The sequence below is a fragment of the Pelophylax lessonae genome, assembly GCF_965119305.1.
Source record: "Pelophylax lessonae genome assembly, chromosome: 1".
Taxonomy (NCBI): domain Eukaryota; kingdom Metazoa; phylum Chordata; class Amphibia; order Anura; family Ranidae; genus Pelophylax; species Pelophylax lessonae.
The window spans coordinates 836,602,528-836,627,584 of NC_138768.1; the positions used below are offsets into that span (position 1 = coordinate 836,602,528).

At 42.9% G+C, this 25,057-nt stretch overlaps 1 protein-coding gene across 1 annotated transcript in view; it reads right to left on the minus strand.

The window, feature by feature from the left end:
* Positions 1-563: 563 nt before the first annotated feature.
* LOC309567632 (progonadoliberin-2) overlaps positions 564-25,057 on the minus strand; it is a 64,354-nt gene continuing 39,860 nt past the window's right edge. Inside the window, exons 3-4 of the mRNA XM_082273049.1 lie at positions 3,988-4,071; positions 564-814 (exon numbers count right to left, since the gene is read on the minus strand). Of these exons, the coding sequence (XP_082129175.1) occupies positions 779-814; positions 3,988-4,071 (120 nt within the window). The 3' untranslated portion in view covers positions 564-778. The remainder of the gene's footprint in view (positions 815-3,987; positions 4,072-25,057) is intronic.

A 25,057-nucleotide genomic window follows, 5' to 3' on the forward strand; every position in this document is an offset into this window, starting at 1 on the left:
AGCTATGCAAGAAACAAGGCAGATGGTCTTACGACCTAAGGAATTTTATTTAAAGATCTGATGTTCCATATTTAGTCCTATGAAGCCTCCTGGCTAAATACATTGAAAACCATTACTAAAACTCCAGGAATGTTACTTTATACAAAATGTAGCTTATTGGGAATAAGACATTTCTGAGAACACAGATTATCTGAAGCCAACAATGTTTCTCAACCAGTTGGAAATGTAAAACAAGTATGAAAGGGACAGAATTCTCGGTCTGAATATTCAACATAAAAAAAGAAGATCTCTTAAAGGCCAACCCAACCCAAAACCGATAACTAGGTTTTGGCTGTACACCAATGAGTTCACCCATCAGCTTTTTTTTGTTATCCCCCCAAAAAACTCTGCCTCTTGTCTCGGAGCCTCAACAAGCACGTCACGCTGCAACCATTTTTAGAGCCTGACACCATCATTTGGCTTTGTGTTAGCCATAGCAGTTGGGAATGGGAATTCTTCTAGTAAAATGTTACCAATCTCAACCCCAAAAAACCATGGAAGAAGCCACTAATTATTACTTCAGATCCGCAATAGCAGTTTCTGGTTGGGTTGGCCCTAAAAATGATAAACATACACATTAATAAAGTTTTTTGAAAGAGTGTCCAGAATTCTGATCAGTGCCCAGCAGCAGAATAATGACATCATTAATGAAGACGGCGATGCAACTGAAGAAGACAGTAGGGTTCTTAAAGGAAACATGGCTTGAAGACGAAGATTTGGAAGGAGTTACGTTAGTTTGTCACTTTTTCTGTAGTTGTCTTGCCAAGACATCAGCCTAAAAAAAAAAAAAATAAGCCATTTATTATAGTGAGAGATCATCAAGTATAGAAAAATTCCAGGCAAGTGTAAAATTTCAGGTGTCCATATATTTATATTTTTAATCACAAACTAACTACTAAAGTTATTTTAGTTTGAAAGTCATTTTTTAACCACTTTAAGACTGGAAGGATTTGCCCCCTTAATGACCAGGCCCTATTTTGCGATTCGGCACTGCGTTACTTTAACGGACAATTGTGCGGTCGTGCGGCACTGTACCCAAATAAAAGTGATGTCCTTTTTTTCCCACAAATAGAACTTTCTTTTAGTGGTATTTGATCACCTCTGCGATTTTTATTTTTTGCGCTATAAACAAAAATTTTTGAAAAAAAAAACCCACTATTTTCACATTCTGCTCTATGACATTCTAAAAAAAAAAACAATTTAAAAATCAAATTTTTTTTTACATTTTAGGCCAATTTGTTTTCTGCTACATATTTTTGGTAAAAAAATAAATCACAATAAGTGTATTTTGATTGGTTTGTGCAAAAGTTATCGCGTCTACAAACTACGGGAAAGATTTATGTCATTTTTTTTTTACTAGTAATGGCGGCGATCTGCAATTTTTGCGGGACTGCGACATTGCGGCGGACCGATCAGACCCCTAACTGACATCTTTGACACTTTTGGGGGTACCAGTGACATTACTACAGTAATCAGTGCTAAAAATATGCTGTAATAATGACACTGGCAGGGAAGGGGTTAACCCTGTTGGTGATCAAGGGGTTAAATGTGACCCTAGGGGAGTGATTCTAACAGTGGGGGGCGTGGCTTCTGAGATGACCATAGAGAAATGGGATCCTATATAGAAGGATCACATGAGATCTGTGATCATTGCAGGGAGAAGGACGGTCGGCTGTGTTTACAACAGCCGACTGTCCTTCTCTCTCAGCGGGGAGCGATCGCGGGTGTCAGGTGGCAATCGGCAATTTTTTTTTATAAATAAATATGTGAAAAGTGTGGGGTGCATTTGTATTCAGCCCCCCTGAGTCAATACTTTGTAGAGCCACCTTTCGCTTCAATTACAGCTGCAAATATTTTTGGGGATGTCTCTACCAGCTTTGCACATCTAGAGAGTGACATTTTTGCCCATTCTTTGCAAAATAGCTCAAGCTCTGTCAGATTGGATGTGAAAAGCAATTTTCAACTCTTGCCACATATTCTCCAATGGATTTAGGTCTGGACTTTTACTGGGCCATTCTAACACATGAATATGCTTTGATCTAAACCATTCCATTGTAGCTCTGGCTGTATGTTTCGGGTTGTTGTCCGGCTGGAAGGTGAACCTCCGTCCCAATATCAAGTCTTTTTCAGACTCTTAACATGTTTTCTTCTAATGCCCCGTACACACGTGCAGATTATCTGCAGACTTTTGTCTGCAGACTTACCTTTTCTATGTAGTGCAAGAGCCTGCCGGATTGCATACAAATTGAAAGTGTTTAGGTTTGACCTCATATTATATGGTTTTGGTAAGTCTGCAGACAAAAGTCTGCAGATAATCTGCACGTGTGTATGGGGCATAAGACTGCCCTGTATTTGGCTCCATCCCTCTTCCCATCAACTCTAAGCAGCTTCCCTGCTGCAGAAAAGCATCCCCCCAACATGAAGCTGCCACCATCATGTTTCACGGTGGGGATGGTGTGTTCAGGGTGATGTGCAGTGTTAGTTTTCTGCCACACATAGCCTTTTACCTTTGGGCCAAAAAGTTTAATTTTGGTCTCATCTGACCAGAGCACCTTCTTCCACATGTTTTCTGTGTCCCCCACATGGCTTCTCACAAACTGCAAACAGAACTTCTTATGGCTTTCTTTCAACAATGGCTTTCTTCTTGCCACTCTTCCAGAAAGGCCAGATTTGTTGAGTGCATGAGTAATAGTTGTCCTGTGGACAGATTCTTTCACCTGAGCTGTGGATCTCTGCAGGTCCTCCAGAGTTCCCATGGGCCTTTTGGCCACTTCTCTGATTAATGCTCTCCTTGCCCGGCCTGTCAGTTTAGGTGGACGGCCATGTCTTGGTAGTTTTGCAGTTGTGCTATACTCTTTCCATTTTGGGATGATGGATTGAATATATTTTTTTATAACCTAACCCTGCTTTAAACTTCTCCACAACTTTATCCCTGACCTGTCTGGTGTGTTCCTTGGCCTTCATGATGCTGTTTGTTTCGTAGCAAACCTCGGAGAGCTACACAGAACAGCTGTATTTATACTGAGATTAAATTACACACAGGTGGACTCTATTTACTAATAATGTGACTTCTGAAGGCAGTTTGATCCACTCAATTTTAGTTAGGGGTATCAGAGTAAAGGGGTCTGAATACAAATGCACGCCACACTTTTCAGATATTTATTTGTAAAATATTTTAAAAACCATTTATCATTTATCTTCCACTTCACAATTATGTGCCACTTTGTGTTGGTCTATCACATAAAATCCCAATAAAATATATTTACGTTTTCGATTGTAACATGCCAAAATGTGGAAAATGTCAAGGGGTATGAATACTTTTTCAAGGCACTGTAGAGTACATGATGCTAGGCCCCGGTGGAGAGGTAAGCATAGAAGATGGTGGTGTGGGACCCAGCATGCAGCGACTTTCAGTGGATCATGGCAGGACAGCCCTGGTTTTGCTGGGTGGGTGTGTATGCTATTTCAGCTGAAACCAGCAGGCCAGGTAAGAGAGGTTTAGGATCAAAATGATCCCACAAAATCTCCACCAGCCCCATGGGACTTTAAAAAAAATGTTTTTTTTTTTTTTTTGGATGGTGTTAAGTTGGGATGGTAGCAGGTTGGTAATAAATTCTGAAAAAAGTTATCATTGCACTCACTATACAATTGAAATGAACCCTTGGGTTGAAGCTCCTCTTTAAAGTAACACACAATGGCACCGGACTATAAAGAGAGAAAAAATGTGTGAAACTTCAGTTGGGCTTAATGATGCAAAAGAACTTATATTTGATGGAAAATTTGGTAAAATATAATTTTTTTTGGTAACTACTCTCCTGCAGTGGGGTAGGATGCGGGCATGGCATTGGCATCATACCAAAAACAGGCATGGCAGCTTCCATTGCAGCAGTATATAACAGCTACTCCTACATTACATTCTTCCAACCACAGCTCCTGTGTGTATCTTACCAATATGTTCTTTAGAAGGTTTTTCCTGGGGTTCCTGAGGTAAGCACACTCTTCTCCTTCGCACAACTTGATTTCTTCTGAAACCTTAAGACAGAAACACAATAAAAGCTTTATATATTAAAAAGACTTCAATTCCCAGGAGAAAAACAGAAGGTCGGAGTGAAGACAGGGCATTTATTTTTCATATAAAAAAATTATATTTAAAAACATAAAAAAAAAAAAACAGTAAGATCATTTGCTTTACAATTAAACATGGATATTAATGCTCCCCTGATGAAGTTCAGTGATTGTGACGTAACGCGTAGGATGCAAGCAGAGACAGTGCGGACCGGAAGTGACGTGTAAGGAAGGTATTTGGCTATTGAATAGTTTTAAAGGCGTTTTTTTGATATTTTAATTGTTAGTGTTGATATTTAATTGTCATCATTATTACCTTTAATAAATTTGATGGTTTGAGTTTTATTACACTATGAGAGCCCTTCATTTATGCTTGTCACATTGAGAATATCATCTATCTGGCCGCATGAAATATAGAGCAATTTTAAAGGAGCAGTACCCCTGTTATTCTGGGAATTACCTATCTGTGTACCAAGGGAGGCCCCAGTGGATGGAGGTAGAAGTGGTCCCAAATGGAGGTATTAGATGTTTGGGAGTCTGCTGTTATAAGCTATATTCCTCCTAGCCACTTGCGGACCGCCCACCGTGTATTTATGCCAGTATTTTGACGTTAAATACCAGGATTATGTCACATAGCCCAAGTATTTTTTTAAATGGCGGGCGGTCCACTTTAACATAAGGATGGTTCCAGTGGGATCACCCTTATGGGCGGCGGGAGAGGTGTACCCCCCACCCGGCTGCTTCCCGGTCATTTTCCCCACTTACCGGACCTGTCAGTAGCGGGGAAAAAGATCCGGTCCGCTCTCCTCTCAGGCAGGAAGTCGAGTGAGGGCAAGATGGCCCTCACTCGACTCTATGGCTTTGGAGGACCGGAGCAACGTCATATGTCGCTTCCTAGCAACCGATTTCTTTCATCATGAAAAAATCACTTTCTTTTTTTTTTTTTGTAGATGTGAGATCTGAGGTCTTTTTGACTCCAGATCTTACCATAAAGAGGTCCTGTCCTGCTTATTTCTATTACAAGGGATGTTTACATTCCTTGTACAGTAATAGGAATAAAAGTGATCAAAAAAAAAAGTGTAAAAATTAAAAATAAAAGATAAAATAAATAGGGAAAAAAATAATGAAATACTCAATTACGTTAAAGGAATGAAAAAAAAACAGTATTTTTGCTTGCACACGATTGGATAAAAGAAGTCAGCAGAGCTTCTGCTCACTTACTAAGCTCTGGAGCAACTGCACTTGCAAAGTGCACAGTCTATTTGCCTTCAGTAAATCTACCCCCTAAATGATATCCTTATTCTAAAAAATTAATCCTTACACATCTACTACATAATGGCCCTATAATTAGACATATGCACTGCGGAAAAATTGGTTTTGTTTCATTTGTTTGTTTTTTTTTTTTTTGTTTGTTTATCGGATTCATTATGATCTGCATTCGTTACTCCGGATCATTTGTAACTTCGGATGCATTCGTATTCATTCTGTTCCATTCGTTTAGATGCAGCATTTGGTACTTCGGATAATTTGTAACTTCAGATGCATTTGTATTCGTTCCGTTCAGTTCGTTTAGATGCGGCATTCCTTACTTCGGATAATTTGTAACTTTGGATGCATTCATAATAATCTATCTCTCACTCTCTGTTTCACCAAAGACTCACAAATAAAACAAAACAGTGCCATTGGCTCACCACACCCTGTCTGGACTCTGGATGGAATACGGTCTGACACAGAAAAACACAGAAGGGTATAAAGCCCCGTACACACGGTAAGAAATTCGGAAGGGAAATTTCGTCCGACGACCGATCTGTCGATTTTCGGATTGTTAGTATGGTGCTTCCGACAGCCGACTCCGACTTTTTGGCAGAAAAAATCCTGGTGTGCAGGCTATAAAATTTTTGTCGTCCATAATATAACGTCCGATTTTCGTGCAGTCAGTACAGATTTCGACGGAAAAAAATCTTAAGAGCAAGACTAGGCATGCTCAGAGAGGAAAGAACACATACAAAGCAATCCAACACATGACATCACTTCTGAAGTAGAATTCTGTCGTACGGGAAAATTCGTATGAAAATAACCTCTTCACTTTCCACATCAGACCAGCATGCCACAAAAAACGGACGAGAGGTCGGCGGAAATTCGTAGCGGGGCTTTAGGCTCATTGGCCAGAGATAAAACACTAACACTGCCCATCTGAATATATCCAAAAAAAATACGAACACGAATGCATTCTTCAATTATTTCTTTATATTCAGCAATAACGAATAGTCAGAAGGAACAAAAATACAAAAAACTAAATTATCCGAATGTAATTAATTCGTCAAACTTGTATATTGAATTGTTTATCATTCTTTTGGATTTTTATTCTTTCTGACAATTTGTTTTTGTATGCATTCGTCAAAAGAGTCATTTGCTCATTCGGATGCTCCCGAATGAACGAATATGTCGAATTTCTTCCGAAAATGAATTTGTAACTAAACAAGTTGCACATGTCTATCTATACTCAATTTTTTATGAAATAGTTTCTGGTACACTGCTCAAGGCACACTACACATCCCGTATCAGTTGTGGATATTTTTTAACTGATTCATGACAAATGTCCCCATACATGTGTAATACTATCTCTCACCCACAGGTGGTTTAGTGAGCTTTTGACGTTGTGTATTTAAAGATGGCTACCACATATCCAATCGACCATTTGGTTGTGGGGGGAAGTGCAACCGTGTGTTGCTGACCTCACTCACAAAATGACCTGTGAGTGGTCAAGAGGAATGATTACATCCTATGGGTGGTCTCTGGTATACAGGACTATAAAAAGAGTCCATAGCATGAGGAATAATCAGTTTTGTTTTTGGATCTGTGGAAAGACCAAGCATGCAGTCAGGATTTCTTATTGTCCTGTTCCTCCAGCTATCCGGTGTAAGCTGTTCACATTCATCTACCAGAGTTAAGTATTATTTGACCTTTCTTTGAGATATTGGGAATAGGAGTGTATATTTGAGTCTTGTTAACCACTTGCCGACCAGCCACCGCAGTTACACGGCGGCAGGTCGACAGGTTCCCGCGAATCACCGTACCTGTACAGCGGTTTGCAGGAGCCATCCTGCAGGTGCCCACTCTACAGCGGGGAAGCCAAGGCGCAGGGCCGGCAGCCGCGATTGCCGCCGTGCACCCGCGATCGCTTCCCGTGAAGAGAGAACGGATGTCTGCCGTTGTTCTCTCTGGAATGAACACAGAGCGCCTGTGTTCCTCCTATTTAGGATCACAGGTCTCTATGTTGATTGCACAAGCCCACCCCCCCACAGTTAGTAATAGAAAACACCCCCTAGGCTTACATTTAACCCTTTGATCGCCCCTGCGTTAACCCCTTCCCTGCCAGTGCCATTATTACAGTAACAGGGCATATTTTTAGCACTGATTATTGTAGTAATGTCACTGGTCCCCCCAAAAGTGTAAAAAATGTCAGTTAGGGGTCCGATCTGTCCGCCGCAATGTCGCAGTCCTGCTAAAAATCGCTGATCGCCGCCATTACTAGTAAAAGAAAAATGACATAAATTTTTCCCCTAGTTTGTAGACGTGATAACTTTTGTGTAAACCAATCAAAATACGCTTATTGGGATTTTTATTTACCAAAAATATGTAGCAGAATAAAATTATGAAAAAATTAGATTTAAAATTTTTTTTGTGGAATGTTATATAGCAGAAAGTGAAAACTATTGTTCTTTTTTTTTTTTTCCGAATTGTCGCTCTTTTTTTTTTTTTATAGCGCAAAAAAATTAAAACCGCAGTGGTGATCAAATACCATCAAAAGAAAGCTCTATTTGTGGGGAAAAAAGGACATCAATTTTATTTGGGTACAGCATCGCACGACCGCGCAATTGTTAGTTAAAATAACGCAGTGCTGAATCGCAAAAACTGGCCTGGTCATTAACCACTTGCCGACCTGCCCACGCAGATTTACTGCAGCAGGGCACCTCGGCTGCACAAAGTCACGTAGATCTACATGATTTTGTGCTCACGGTCTCGGCGGCGCGCGCGTATCGCCGGAGCCGCGCTCCCACTGTGTTTAGACACAGCGGGCCGCGGGAGGAGCCCTGACCTCCCGAAATCGTCATTTTAAATGATCACCTTGTAAAACAAGCTATTCAGTTTAAATACTTTTTCCCCTTTTTTATAAGTGATTAAATTCCCTCTGTTCCCATAAGAGCTGGGGGAGGTGAAGCAGCAGCACACTGAGCTTGCCAATGAATGGCTGTGCAGTGGGGGCATGTCAAGACAACTCTGATCATTGGAGGAGAGTACACTGAGTTCACCGGTTAGCTAGAGAACTGACCACGCTGTGCTCTCCTGCTTAGTGTGGTCAGTTTTTAATAGGAAAGCAGGGGGAACTGTCAGGATCACCAGGGATTTCACACAAAGGAAGCAATACAAAGAGAACAAAGAAGCTCTTGTACCTTTTTTGAGCGCCATGCGACCCGCGATTTCGTTTGCACGATGTTACCGCGATTCAAAAGGCGGAAATCGTAGCACCATCGCACAGCGTTTGGGGTGCCATTGCAAATCAACGGCAACGCACAGGCGTCCTGCGATTTGCGATGATTTCCGGATCACGGGCAGAATCGCGGTGATTCTGCCGCGGTCCGCTACGCTGACATGTGAGCGTAGCCTTAAGCTCATTCCCTTTCTCATGTATTCCTGTAAAATGCCTGCAGGTGACAAACGAGATCCATATTTCCAAGATTTTGTTGACATCTCTGTTAATTGCTTTTGATGTTTGTCAGAAGGATCCTTGATAAATATCCAGTGACCTGGCACAGCAACAGCTGTCATATACAGTATATAAGAAATCAATGTAAAGTGTACTCATTAATACTGAAATAACCAAAATGATATACATAGATTAAACATTATCTTTTATACCTTTTTTTTAATATTATTTTTTTTCTTAGATGAAGTTTGTTAATTTTTGCTAGGATTTGTCACTATATTTCCCTTTCCAGTAGCTCAAGCCTTTGGAAGGCAGCTGCAGTGCTGCTCACCAGCCACTTTATTATTCCTAGAGGTGCACCGAATGGAAATTTTGGTGCCGAAACTGAAACTGAAAATTTAGGATGCACTTGGTTCGAAACCGAAAATGACAGTTTTTTAAATATATATATATATTTATTTTTTTTTATATATAATTGTTTTATATTTCAACCACTTAAAGGTTAACTCCACTTTTGTGGGGAAAAAAAAGCAAATAAAGAAAAAACAATATAGTGTATACAATTGCGACACAAATCATATTGTGATTTAATGTTATTAAAAATGACCTTTCCTTTTCAATCTGCAGCTGTTGTAATTTTTGGAAATTGCAATACAATATGGTCACCTGGAGGTGTTCTGTACACAGAATGTATACTGACCACACCCCCAGAAACATCATTTCCTTCTTGTGTGATTGGCACACCAATTTTGCCAGAAGTCTGCCTAAGATACAAGTCAGATTTCTGGCATCCCCTGCAACAATAATGTCATTTTTGGTGAGATACTCCCAATAGGAACACGTCTAAAGGGATGCAGGCCCAGCAGCTTTCCTCATTAAAGCCCTGCAGCTGCCACAGCTGATAGATCATTATGAAACCACTCCCATTTGACCCATTCAGCACAGAGGAACAAACAATGATTTCTTTAGAATAACAAAAGGTAAGAATCTGCAACAAAGTTTGTTAAAATCCTTGCAATGTACAGAGACAGGGCCGCTGATAGGCCAGTACAACCGGCCCTGTTGTACCGGGCCCGGAGTCCTCAGCTCAGTAGGGGGGCCCGGTGAAATCTCTAAACAGCGCAAAAAAAAAAAAAAAAAGCCTTACTGCATGCATCTTAGGCTGCGCCTGTGTGTGTGTGTTTTTTTTTCTTTCTATGGCCCCTCTGCGATGTTGTGTGCTGGGGGGAGTCTGGGACTATTTTTTCTATTTCGGGCGCCGGCGCATCATGTCATCAGCCCCGCGCCGCGTTCTACGCTGACGGAGGGCGCCGTCCGGCTCAAGTCCCGGCCGCCTGTCTGCACTTTCACTTTGCCTTGAATGCCTATACCTTCTCTGGCGGAGGGATCTATTATCCTCCGCGGCTCCGCCCACGGCCGGCACTAAGCTCTGCTCTGCTCTCCACTCATCCTGCGACGAGAGACAGAGGCTGCCTGTGCTGTGTGAGACTCGTGATTGTGAGTGACTCAGTGAGTGACAGCCCAACTCAGCTTAGAAGCTACAGCGGTGTAGACTGTAGTAGGCTGTGTAGCAATCAGAGGAGGAGGCAGCTGCTTTTTAAAGTGTGAGTTCAGCAGTCCAGACAGGAGGAGGACGCAAGTGTTTTACAACAGGTGTGTGCTTGGGGGATGGCTTTGGCATGAGGGGGGAGCGGGAGGGCACTGTCTCTAGCTGCAGCGCCAGCACATACATGGCATGGGGGGGGGGGGGCATTGTCTCTGACAGAGACAGTGCCCCCCCCCATGCCATGTATGTGCTGCAGTCAGAGACAGTGCCCTCCCCCCATGCCATGTATGATGCATGGCATGGGGGGCACTGTCTCTGACTGCAGCTCATACATGGCATGGGGTGGGGGCACTGTCTCTGATGCACATACATGACATTTGCATGGGGGGGCACTGTCTCTGCAGCACATATATCATGTATGTGCCGCAGAGACAGTGCCCCCCCCATGCCAATTCCATGTATGATACATGGCATTGGAAGGGGGGGCACTGTTTCTGCGGCGCATACATGGCATTAGCATGGGGGGACTGTCTCTGCAGCATATACATGGCATTGGAAGGGCACAGTCTCTGCAGCACATACATTGCATCGGCATGGATGGCACTGTCTGCTGGCATTCATGCCGATGCAATGTAAGTGCTGCAGAGACCGTGCCATCCATGACGATGCAATGTAAGTGCTGCAGAGACAGTGGCATTCATGCCGATGCAATGTATGTGCTGCAGAGACCGTGCCATCCATGCCAATCCAATGTATGTGCTGCAGAGACCATGCCATCCATGCCGATGCCATGTATGTGCTGCAGAGACAGTGTCATTCATGCCAATGCCATGTAGGTGCTCTACAGCGGATGGCATGGTCTCTGCAGCACATACATTGGATTGGCATGGATGGCACGGTCTCTGCAGCACATACATGGCATCGGCATGAATGCCACTGTCTCTGCAGCACATACATTGCATCGACATGGATGGCACCATCTCTGCAGCACATGCATTATGGCATTGCATCAATGGCATGGATGGCACTGTCTCTGAAGCACAATATGGCATGGATGTTACCATACACACGACAGAGTTATCATAATGCTGATGATCTTAACCAGTTGCTGACTGCCCCGTAGCAGATTTACTGCTACAGGGCCTTCGCGCTGCACAGGATCATATATATATATATATGAGATTCTACATTTCCGGGTATTGGAGCCGATCACAGACATCCCAAGTCTCTCGCGACTTGCGGGAGTCTCCCACCTTTGGCTGGTGGCTCACGGACACCCGCAACTGCCGTGCGATCTCCCAGCTGCCGCAGGAGACTTAGGATGTCTGCCGAAGGAGAGACCGACGGCGATGGAGCCGAACACTGCAGCCGGAGGATGACGTCACCGCTGTGAGCCGACCGACACTCTGGTGGTATGGGATGGCTTTGTCCAAGCATCACACGGCCTTCAGTAGCCGAGTGCGGCCTGTCCCATACCATCGGATTGTCGGTCGGCTCACAGCGGTGACGTCATCCTCCAGCTGCAGTGTTCGGCTCCATCGCCATTGATCTCCCCTCCACCTCTTTGCCTGGACAGAGCCCTTTGTGTGTCTACAAGCGGACCGCTGGAAGTCCCCCATGGTATGTTACACAGTCCACTGGGGTTAGCATTACAAGGAACAGGTTGTCCTTTTTCTCCCAGCACTCCCAGCCTTTTTTAGACAGCTGCAGGATTGGCTCCTATTCGGCTCTATCCACTGACCAGAACACTCGGCTTGTCTTAAAGGGTCAGTGAAGCAGAAAGCACATGACAGTATTATTATTTTAACTGTTTCCCTTGTTCATCTTAATAAACAGTAAGTTGTTTTACTTTATTTGCAATGGCATTAGTATTTTTCATCACAGCCCCAAGCGTCTCCTGGTGAGACTCCCAAGCGACTCTTTTGTGTGCATTTTCCTAGCATCCTCACGGTCCCTAGGTTGATCCTCTCTGGCAGCTATAGGCACATGATTATCACAGCGCTTAGTCTCTTTTTTTTGGTTTTAGATACAGGAAGCAGCAGCTCTGCTCTCTACTGCAGCCGCTGCTTCTTCCAGAGTACCCGCATGACCAGCATTACCCGCAAGCAGTAACCACCAGCATTACCCGCCTGCAGTAACCGACAGCAGTCTTAGAAAAGGTATGTGCATTAGCGTGTGTCAATTGTTACAATATGTTTTTTAATAACTAGTTGTGTTTTGTCATAATATGTCATGTCCTTGTTCATACACGTATGAATAAGGACGACATGACATGTTCTAGCTACCTAAGTCACAGGTACTAGGGGTGCAACTATCCCCCAGCACATAACTGTAAATATCCCAGCATGTGCAGTGTATCTGACTCCTACCACCATCACCACTTCAGATCACTGAAGTGGTCGTGGTGGTTAGAGTGTTCCTTTAATATCTCTCAGAAAAAGTAAACCTCTGTATACTGATTCCATTTCATTTGAAGTAACCCAAAACTGTCTGGAGGAAGGTAAATATCACTTGAAGACAAAACTGCACTTTGTTTAAAGGCGGGGCCTAGGGTGGGGCCGGGGGTGGGGCTGGGATGTGACCAGGGGCGGGGTTGGGGTGGGGCCATGGGTGGGGCTTAAGGGGGCCCCGTCAGCTAGGCTGTACGGGGCCCCATGATTTCTATCAGCGGCCCTGTACAGAGATCACCCAGAGGGGAATGATTTTTTCTCAACAAAAGAGTTATGCTTTAAAGCGGAGTTCCACCCAAAAGTGGAACTTCCGCTCATCTGCTTCCTCCACCACTCTGGTGCCACATTTGGCACCTTTCCGGGAGATGAGGGGAACAGATACCTGTTTTTGACAGGCATCCTTTCCCACTTCCAGAAGACAGCGCCGCGGCGTCGTCCCTCAGAAGTTCGGCCCCCTCCTTCTTCCTCCGCTGCCGAGCATGCACAGTAGGGATCTGGCTGTGAAGCCAAAAGGCTTTCCCTTAGAAAGAATGGCGGCGGCAGCACCCAGCAGCCGATCCGAAAATTTGTTGGGGTGCTGACAGTGCCGGCTCCCTTCACAGGTAAGTGTTTATATATTAAAAGTCAGAAGCTACAGTATTTGTACAGTATTTGTAGCTGCTGAATTTTTTTTTTTTTTTTTCCCCAGCTGAACACCACTTTAACTTTCGGAAGATTTACCCCCCTACATGACCAGGCCATATTTTGCGATTCGGCACTGCCTTATTTTAACGGACGGTTGCGCGGTCGTGCGATGCTGTACCTAAATAAAATCAATGTATTTTTTCCCCCACAAATACTGTAGAGCTTTCGGTGGTATTTGATCACCTCTGCAATTTTTGTTTTTTGGGCTATACACAAAAAAAAAGCCAATCAAAAAAAAAAAAAATGTTTTACTTTTTGCTATAAAACATATTTAATAAAGAAATGTAAAAAAAATTGTACTTTTTTCATCAATTTAGGCCTATATGTATTCTTCCATATTTTTGGTAAAAAAATCCCAATAAAAGTATATTGAGTGATTTGCGCAAAAGTTACAGCGCCTACAAACTAAGGGATATTTTTATGGAATTTTTATTTGTTTATTTATTTTTTTACTAGTAATGGCGGCGATCAGTGTCTTATAGCGGGACTGCGATATTGCAGTGGACATTCTGACAGTAACTGACACTTTTTTGGGGACCAGTGACACTAAGGCTCCGTTCACATGTTAGCGTATGGATCGCGGGCAGAACCGCCGCGATTCCGCCCGCGATCCGGAGATTATTGCAAATCACAGGACGCCTGTGCGTTGCCCGTTGATCTGCAATAGCCCCCCAAACGCTGAGCGATGTTGCCGCGATTTCCGCCTGCCGAATCGCGGTAACATCGTGCAAAAAAAATTGCGGGACGCAATACGCTCCAAAGAAGCTCTTGTACTTTTTTGGGCGTAATGCGTCCCGCGATTTTTTTTTTGCGCAATGTTACCGCGATTCGGCGGGCGGAAATCGCGGCAACATCGCTCAGCGTTTGGGGGGCTATTGCAAATCAACGGGCAACGCACAGGCGTCCCGCGATTTGCAATAATCTCCGGATCGCGGGCGGAATCGCGGCGGTTCTGCCCGCGATCCATACGCTAACATGTGAACGGAGCCTTATACAGTGATCAGTGCTAAATATGCACCTTACTGTACTAATGACACTGGCAGAGAAGGGGTTAACATCAGGGGCGATCCAAGGGTTAAATGTGTGCCTAGCCAGTGCTTCTGTACTGTGTGGGAGGTGCTTTTACTAGAGGAAGGCATTGATCCCTGTATAATCACAACTGGAGCAGGTCTCCAGCGGCGCACACTTGTTGCCGATACCTGGAAGTGCAGGATCACATAGTAGGTATGTGATCCAGCGCAGCAGAACCGCCTTGCCGCTGTATATGTAAGATATACAGTCGGCAAGCGGTTATTTAATATCATGAATTTTAATTAATATGAATTTATTGTTGCCCATTATTGGCACCTTTAGTGCAAGAAAAGCTCAAGAAAAATGCATCCCTTTAAATTCTATTTATATCTTCACATTTGTGCTTCCATTGTGGTGTTAAAAATCTTGCTTGCTGCCTTTTTGTTCAGTTAAAAAAAAAACGCACCAAAAACGCATATATATAAGAGTACCTGTTTCCCCTGCTGCAAACAGTAGCTCCTCCCGCCAGCTAATACAATCTGTAGTGATGTGTGAGCCACTGGGAGGAACCATTGTCCACAATGGGGATAGCAGCTATTCACACACAAGGAAGAGTTGCATACCTAGTATCTGCCAAGACGGAGATTACCCTGAAGAGAGTAGACAGGGCAGAGAGTGTCCTCTAGTTACTTTGTGCACTAAATTTGTAGTATCCCAAAGCTTCCCTGTACCCCAACCAAGTTCAAAGAGCATTAACCCCTTTATTAGGATTTTGCTGTCCTACGTCTTGGCCACTTTTTGCGAGTCGGCACTGTGCGACTTTAACTGACAATTGCGCGGTCATGCAACGCCGTGCCCAAACAAAATTTACGTCCTTTTTTTCCCACAAACAGAGCTTTCTTTTGGTGGTATTTGATCACCTGTGCGATTTTCATTTTTTGCGATATTAATAATAAAAAGCGACAATTTTGAAAAAATAACAATATTTTTCTACTTTGACAGTTAAAAAAATAACCAATATATTCAATTTCTGTCATATATTTAGGCCAAAATGTATTTAGCTACATGTCTTTGACAAAAAAATTCTCAATGAGCGTATTTTTAACCACTTTAAGACCGGAAGATTTTACCCCATTCCTGACCAGGCCATATTCAGCACTCCGTTAATTTAACAGACAATTGCGCGGTCGTGCGACGCTGTACCCAAATTAAATTGACGGCCTTTTTTTCCCCACACATAGAGCTTTCTTTTGGTGGTATTTGATCACCTGTGCGATTTTTACTTTTTGCACTATAAACAAAAAAAGAGCGACAATTTTGAAAAAATAACAATATTTTTCACATTTTTTTTATATGAAATTCCCCCCCAAAAAATGTAAAAATCTAAATTTTTTTACATTTTAGGCCAATTTGTTTTCTGCTACATATTTTTGGCAAAACAAATCGCAATAAGCTTATTTTGATTGGTTTGTGCAAAAGTTATCGCAGCTACTAACTACGGGAAATTTATGTCATTTTTATTGTTTTTTTTTTGAGGAGAGAGAAGGGGATGGGGCTAAGCTGCAGGTCTATGTGTCTTATGGAAGCAGCATATAGCAGGGCTCAGGAGCAAGCGGATTGCTATTGGGGGGTGCTGTTTAAGGGGGAGGAGCCAGGAGCGCCAACAGGAGACCTGAGAAGCTGAGGATCAGGGCTGTTCCACTGCAACATAGCTGACAAGTTTTGACAAGGAGTATATGATATCAATATGATATGTTAAGGTGCTTGTATAGGCTCAAGATATTTTACATTCATGCATTCTATGCATGAACCCCTAATACTCACTTGAGCCCCCTCTCGATCCAACAATTTGCACTGGAGTCTCGGCTGCCCTGGGTCTCTCTGTCCTCATTGGCTGAAACACAGATGCGGAATCCAGAGCCAGGAAGGCCATCAGCCAAGCTAAGTCATGCACAGAGAAACCACAGAGACCAGAGGACTGCTAGCAGAAATGCACCTTGCAGCACAAAAGCAAGGGCAAGGTCTGAAAGCCATCAGGTGATATATATAGTAAGGTGTGCAACATAATCACTGACCGAAGCCCAGGCAGCAGACAAGCAGCAGTCTGCACAAGTCCAAGATGGCTGCCAACAGGAAGGCAAGGTAAGACCTTGACAAGAGCTAGGTGGCTGACTGGCTATTGGACTAGCAAATATTCTCCTGCCTAGTCTGATTCAACTTAAAAGCTGAAAATACTATTCAAGCCTGCCTCATAATAAAGCTAGATGCTAATAACACTAATTCTATCTGCCAACCTCCACACAAACCATGCTGTACCCCAAATAATAATAGTGCTCCCAAAAATCTATAACTCTACATGTTTCGCTTAATAAATAGGCTTCATCAGGAGTGAAAATACCATTGGCTTATGGTGCATAGGGAACGCACCCTTCGCTCAGTGTAGTACCTTTATTTAAGTGCTCCGGTCTGGTCACATGATCTCTTCAGTGCTGGCTTCAGTGTAGAGTAGTACACCATCCATGGACTTACTATGGAGCATCTGATGTCAGCTGTCCCTCCTATACAATGAAGCCAGCACTGGAAGACGGTCATGTGATGGGGCCATAGCGATTTCAGAATAGGTAAGAACAGGTAAGTACAGGCATCTTTCCTTTAATAGGGTAGGTCGAATAGGCTTAGAATGGGGGTGGAAATAGATTTAGGTTTAGTTAGGGTTTGTATAAAAATTTTGCTGCGCTTAGGTTAAAATATAAAGATAAATAAAAAATAGGCGAAAAGCAGCTACCACAGATCCAAATTGTAAAAACAGATCAGTAAGCATGTATATATTAAAAGTGTAGCGCTAATCTGAAATATGCAAGTCCATAAACAAGGAAAGTCCACAAGGTGTTAATATCACTCCACAAGGATGTGTATACAGGTTGAAAAGTCCAAACTCCAAGACCACCACCAAGTTGAGAAACACACTGCCTCTTACCGGATAACATGGACCCTCATTACAAAGGCCATGTTCAGCATTCACATATGTATACAATCAGCACTCCTCCAAGATGTCAGGAACAATTGTCTCCAAATGTGCCCCGGTAAAACAAGACAAGGAAATGTCCATAGCGTAATATGCACAAATAATTTTAATACCACGCAAATGAATAAAAGGCAGCTTACAAGATAGTGGATATAGTGGAGCGGAGTGGAAATTCTCCTTGCATCGCGGTTCGCGTCCCTATCCCGCCAACAAAATGGCCACCGCGTCTCCTTGTGTGGGCTAGCGTCACCGTAGGCTCCTCCCGACGTGTTTCGTCATAGGCTGACGTCGTCAGTATTCACAGCTTTTGCCATGATGCTCAAAATTTAGCTCAGGTGCATCCTGTTTCCACTAATCCATCATAAGATGTTTCCACAATTTGATTGGAGTCCACCTGTGGTAAATTCTGTTGATTGGACATGATTTGGAAAGGCACACACCTATCTATATAAGGTATCACCGTTAACAGTGCATGTTAGAGCACAAACCAAGCCATGAAGTCCAAGGAATTGTCTGTAGGCCTCCGAGACAGGATTGTATAGGGCTTGCATCCATTTTTGGAGTGAGAGTGTGTTTGGATTGCATGGTGGCACAGATCTTGGGAAGGGTACAGAAACATTTATGCAGCATTAGAGGTCCTGATGAGCACAGTGGCCTCCATCATCCGTAAATGGAAGAAGTTTGGAACCACCAGGACTCTTCCTAGAGCGTCCCACCCAGCCAAACTGAGCGATCGAGGGAGAAGGGCCTTAGTCAGGGAGGTGACCAAGAACCTGATGGTCACTCTGACAGAGCTCCAGCATTTCTCTGTGGAGAGAGGAGAGTCTTCCAGAAGAACAACAATAATCTCTGCAGCACTCCACCAATCAGGCCCCTATGGTAGAGTGGCCAGACGGAAGCCACTTCCTAGTAAAAGGCACATGCCAGCCCACCTGGAGTTTGTCAAAAGGCACCTGAAGGGCTCTCAGACCATGAGAAACAAAATTCTCTGGTCTGATGAAACAAGGATTGAACTCTTTGGTCTGAATGGCAAGCATCAAGTCTGGAGGAAACCAGGCACCGTTAATCACCTGCCCATTACCATCCCTACAGTAAAGAGTGGTGGCAGCATCATGCTGTGGGGATATTTTTCCAGCGGCAGGAACTGGGAGACTAGTCAGGATTGAGGGAAAGATGAATACAGCAATGTACAGACACATCCGTGATGAAAACCTGCTCCAGACCGCTCTGGACCTCAGACTGGGGCAAACCTTATAAAAATGGCTGTGCTCCAATGCTCCCCATCCATCCTGATGGAGCTTGGGAGGTCCTGCTTAGAAGAATGGGAGAAACTGCCCAAAAATAGTTGTGCCAGCATGTAGCATCATACTCAATAAGACTTGAGGCTGTAATTGGTGCCAAAGGTGCTTCAACAAAGTATTGAGCAAAGGCTGTGAATACTTATGTACGTGGGATTTTTTCAGAGTTGTATAAAGTACTCGAAACCCATACTTGAGTAAAAGTACAAGTGCTCGATCAAAAAGTGACTTGAGTAGAAGTGGAAGTGCTCGATCAAAAAGTGACTTGAGTAGAAGTACTTAAGTATTCAACATTTTTTGTACTTAGGTATTGCAAGTAGTTTTTTTTAAATTTTGCTACTCAAGTACTGAAAGTAAAAGTACCAGTAGTTTTGAAAAAAAAAAATTGCTACTCAAGTACTGAAAGTAAAAGAACAAGTACTGTGTTATGTAGTTATTAAAGAAAGAAGTCAAAAGTTTGAACATCATATTGTTTTTTATTATTTCAAATGCAGCTTTTATTTATACATACAGTAGCATTTATTTTCGTATGCGCTGATAATACACATGTTTTGAGCTTCATGAAACCTGCCCTCTACTGTTCTGGCAGTGGTAATTTTTATAATAGTAACGAGTAACTATGCAGCACAAAAAAAAAAATATCGGAGTAGAAGTATTGAAATCATTGAAAAAATGTAGTGAAGTAAAAGTGGAAGTAGGAGAAAAAAATTCTACTCTAGGAAAGTACAGATACCGCCTTTCCGTACTTAAGTACAGTAGTGAAGTAGTTCTACTTAGTTACTATACATCTCTGAATTTTTTTATAAATTTGCAAAGATTTAAAAAAAAAAAAAAACCTCTTTCACGTTGTCATTATGGGGTATTGTTTGTAGAATTTTGAGGAAAATAATGAATTTAATAATTTTTTTAATAAGGCTGTAACATAACAAAATGTGGAAAACGTGAAGCGCTGTGAATCCTTTCTGGATGCACTGTATATCATTGGTGAAGACTCCTTTTCATCTGATACATATAAAGTCTCCCACTACCATGGGTCTGACACAGTGGTCTCCAAACTGTGGCACGTGGGGCCCCGGGGTGTCCCTTTGCTTGTGTATATACTTGGCACTTGAGGCATTATTCCTGCCACAAACACCAACAATGGGGCATAATTCCTGTCAATGACACCACCGATGGGGTATAAATAATTTCCTTACATTAACTATTTCTCCACCTAATACCAAAGATGTGGCTTTGTTTACTTCCACTGGGCCCCCCTAAAGTCTGAAGGACAGTAAACTGGTTTTTTGTTTAGAAAGTTTGGAGACCCCTGATCTAACCTCTGCATCTTTGCTGAAAGACTTTATTGTGATTATTTTATATTATAAAGTATCAACCGGTGTTGTGGACAGTGTTGGGGGTAACGAGTTACAAAGTAACTAATTACAGTAACTAAATTACTTTTTTTGGTAACTAAGTAAAGTAACTAGTTACAGTACTAATATTGGTAACTACGCTACTTTACTAGGCTATAGGAGGTAACTACACTACTTTACTAGGCTATAGGAGGTAACTACACTACTTTACTAGGCTATAGGAGGTAACTACGCTACTTTACTAGGCTATAGGAGGTAACTACACTACTTTACTAGGCTATAGGAGGTAACTACACTACTTTACTAGGCTATAGGAGGTAACTACACTACTTTACTAGGCTATAGGAGGTAACTACACTACTTTACTAGACTATAGGAGGTAACTACACTACTTTACTAGGCTATAGGAGGTAACTACACTACTTTACTAGGCTATAGGAGGTAACTACACTACTTTACTAGGCTATAGGAGGTAACTACGCTACTTTACTAGGCTATAGGAGGTAACTACGCTACTTTACTAGGCTATAGGAGGTAACTACGCTACTTTACTAGGCTATAGGAGGTAACTACACTACTTTACTAGGCTATAGGAGGTAACTACACTACTTTACTAGACTATAGGAGGTAACTACGCTACTTTACTAGGCTATAGGAGGTAACTACACTACTTTACTAGGCTATAGGAGGTAACTCCAAAAACCAATAGGGTGTGACCACCCTCCTCCTGCGCTTGGTATCCAAACCCCTCGACCACACTCCTCACGGGACTCACAACTGGCTTCTCAAATGGCTTAAGTCTTGCTGCCCATATCGGACTGGGGTCGTCCACCGGTACTAGAATCAAAGAAAACAAAAAGGGCGCACCGACCTAGCGCATTATCCTCAGTAGAAGGCTTTATTTATGTAACAATAAAAAATGGCTACTCACAGACGTAGATGAAAATACATCATATCAAGCTAGATTGCTCCAATGTCCGGGTGTAGTCCATACAATCGTTCATAATCGATATGATGACGGCTGACGCGTTTCGAGGCCTAGCCTCTTCCTCAGAGCCACTGTGTCATGGCTATCTCCTTGGTTTAAGTAGTGGTGTACTGATCTAGTCCCTACCCCCAGGTGGGAGTGTCCTTCCCCCGGGGGGGTGGCTAGAGCACCACGACACTCCCTCTCATTACATCATTAGTGGTATACAGTGGCATACATCGATCATGTAAGTACAATACAATATTAAAAGTGTATATACGTATAATTAAAACCATATGCATAAAAATAAAAATAAAAACCATATACTTAAAAACAATACAATTAAAACCCATCATAAGCAAATATCAAAGACTGATGAGATTGCTTACTCAGTGCACATAGGGACACTGTGGAAGCTCCTCGGACCGACAAAGGGAGGAAGGAGGTAACTACACTACTTTACTAGACTATAGGAACGCGCTTTCCTGCGTTACCCAAGCCGTGCGATACAATCGTTATTTGGAAGAATAGAGAGGGATGAAGTTTATGACTTTTTGTTGCACTTTATGTTTTATTCTGTTTTTTCAGGTTTTGTTCTCATGTTTCCCAAAGCCTGTGTTTATACAATAAACTCTATGCAGAAAGAGTGTCATGTATCTTCTTCTACACGGTCAATTAAGAAAGAGGAAAGTAAAGTAATAAGTAGTGAAGTTACTTTTCAAATGCAGTAACTAGTAAAGTAATCTCGTTACAATTTACAGAAGTAACTAGTAACTAGTTACATTTTTTGAGTAACTACCCCAACACTGGTTGTGGACACAGAACTATATCGTTTTACCTGGGATAATTAGCGAGGTGTGATCCACTTTTATTCTAGTTTAGATTGAGAGTTTAGCCCCGTACACACGTACCGATTGTCGGCTGTAAATATTCGGCCGACGACCGATCGGCCGATTGTAGGCTTGTTAGTATGATGCTTCCGACAGCCGACAGCGCATTTTCGGCCGAACAGAATCTGTCGTGCAGGCGTTAAAATTTTTGTTGGCCGTCACCAGAACGGTCGATTGTTCGCCAGTCAGTACAGATTTCGGCCGACAGACAGCAGATTTGCAAGACTGGGCATGCTCAGAAAAGAAAAAAGACAAGGAAAGTTAACCATTACATGACATCACTTCTGCAGTCGGCTGTCGTTGGCCGACAAAATTCATGTGCAGTCTTTTGCAGTTTTCAACAGACACGACAGCCCTGGACAAAAGACGGCGATCGTTCAGCCGACGATCGGTACGTGTGTACGAGGCTTTTCTGGCTGGACTCTGCACACCTGCAGCTATATAATAAAAGGAGTTGTAAAGGCAGAAGGTTTTTATCCTATTGCATTGTATGCATTAACCCCTTTAAGACCGGAACGATTTGCCCCCTTAATGACCAGGCCACTTTTTTCAACTTGGCACTGCGCGACTTTTACTGACAATTGCGCGGTCATGCAATGCTGTACCCAAACGAAATTTACGTTTTTTTTTTCCACAAATAGAGCTTTCTTTTGGTGGTATTTGATCACCTGTGCCATTTTTTATTTTTTGTGCTATAAATAAAAAAAGAGCGACAATTCTGAAAAAAATATATATATATTTTTCACATTCTGCTATATGACATTTCCAAAAAAAAAAAATGCAAAAATCAAACTTTTTTTAAACATTTTAGGCCAATTTTTTCTGCTACATATTATTAGTAAAAAAAATCGCAATAAGCATATTTTTATTGGTTTGCGCAAAAGTTATTGCGTCTACTAACTATGGGAACGATATATGTTATTGTTTTTCTTTTTTTTTTTTAACTAGTAATGGTGGCAATCTGTGATTTTTTGTGGCACTGCGACATTGCGGCGGGCAGATCGGACCCCTAACTGACATTTTTGATACTTTTGGGGGCACCAGTGACATTACTACAGTAATCAGTGCTAAAAATATGCACTGTTACTGTAATAATGACACTGGCAGGGAAGGGGTTAACATCGTGGCTGATCAAGGAGTTAAATGTGAGCCTAGGGGAGTGATTCTAACTGTGCGGGGCGTGGCTTGTGAAATGACCATAGAGACCTGTGTTGACCGTTCTCTCTCAGCGGGGAACAATCGCGGGTGTCAGGCGACAATCGGAGCCGCCTGCCCGCTGCATCGGCTTCCCCGCTGACAAACGGGGGCGGGAGCGTGCCGCCAAAGGCGCGTGCACGCCCCCTAGCGTCCCCTAGCGTGACCGACGTATGCTGTTGGACCTTCCCTACTTCCTCTCCCTCCTTCCTACCACCCCACCCACCTGCCTATTCCCCACTTTCTTCACCACAAAGCTCTGCCTCCCTCTTCTTCACCACAAGATGTCCCCAGTCTTCCTAGTCGAATGACACCCAGACTGTGAATGCAGGGTGTTAATGACCCAGCACCTGAAGATGGCACCCTGCACTCACAGTGTAAAAATGAAAAGAGCTGAACTGATGTCATCACAAGTCCGGCGTTGGACTGTCAAAAAAATTAAAATATGAGTTTGCTGAAAATGCCACTACATCTTCCCATAAATGGGTTAAAGATCAAAGAAAAAACTGCTTCTGAATATCATCAGCCCTTCTAAGCGGAGAACCTTCCAAATAGGCAATTTATCAGGCGTGCATTAGCTCAGCCGCTAATGACCCGGTCTTTGTAACAGATGTACCTGTAATGCTACATTTACTCCAGATGTGCTCGGTTGGCGTGTGTGTTATCCCCTTCGCATTTTGGACACATTTAAACTTTTATAAATTTTGTGTTGACTTCAACTATAGTCTTCCAATTTCTTTTTGTGTTGATGAGTGTTAAAGTGACTTTGATGCTTAAATAAAATATGGCAACACTACAGGGTGTATTTAAAAAAAAACATGCATGGCAATTTGCCCAGTTAAAGCGCATGCACATTTGTTCTGTGGAAATGGGGCAGAAAATGAATGTTATTATGCTGGAAAATGTTTTTCTTTGATTATAAACAGAAAATATACAGTGTTTTGTGGGCTATGTCCTGTGCTGGCTGTTTTTCATTTACTTAAAATGGAAAAAATATCACATTTGGCCACTAGATGGTGGTAAGTATCACAGGAATTTCCTATGGTACTAAACTCCATCTAGTGGCCAAATGCGGATTTTTCCATTTTAAATCAATGAAAAACATTCATACAGCACAGGAAATAGCCCAAAAAACATTGGATTTTGTCCCATTTGCACATACTGAATGCACATTTGCATTTTATTTGGTGAATTGCTAAAAAACTGTTTATAAATACAACACACAGTGCCGGTTCACGCTAGGGCGACCTGTGAGGCGACCTGGTTGCCTCACAGGTCGCCGCAGGTCGCCTCCCATAGGGAAGCTACGGACCCGTTCTAATAGGAGCGACACAAGTCGCTCCGACCTAAAAAAAGGGTCCGGAGCTTCTTTGGGGTGACCGCCATAGACTTCAATGTTATGAAGTCCGTGGCGGCCGCTCCGAGGTCGCGGCGCGCTGCTCGCACCGCGACCTCGGAGGTCGCCACCTAAAGTAGCGTCGCGGTAGTGTGAACCGGCGCACAGAGTTACCTACAAAAAAGAGTCAAAATATTTAACTTCAGTACTTGGAGAAGTTGTCCAGAGCCAAGGATGCAGAACTGTGCCCCCCTCTCCCATTGCTAATGTATACTAAAAAAATCTCTTACCCCTTGTTCCAGCTGCCCATGGTTGGTACGGAATGTGCACTGCCCTTGCATGGCCAATTGCTTGCTTCCTAACATCTAGAAGGTTGTTATGCATGCATGTTTTTTGTTTCAGCTTTGGGCACATGGGGTACAAAGTGGGCACATTGGAGCACAATGTGACAGCAGCAGCTGTCAGAGCACATATAAAGCTACAGCCTAC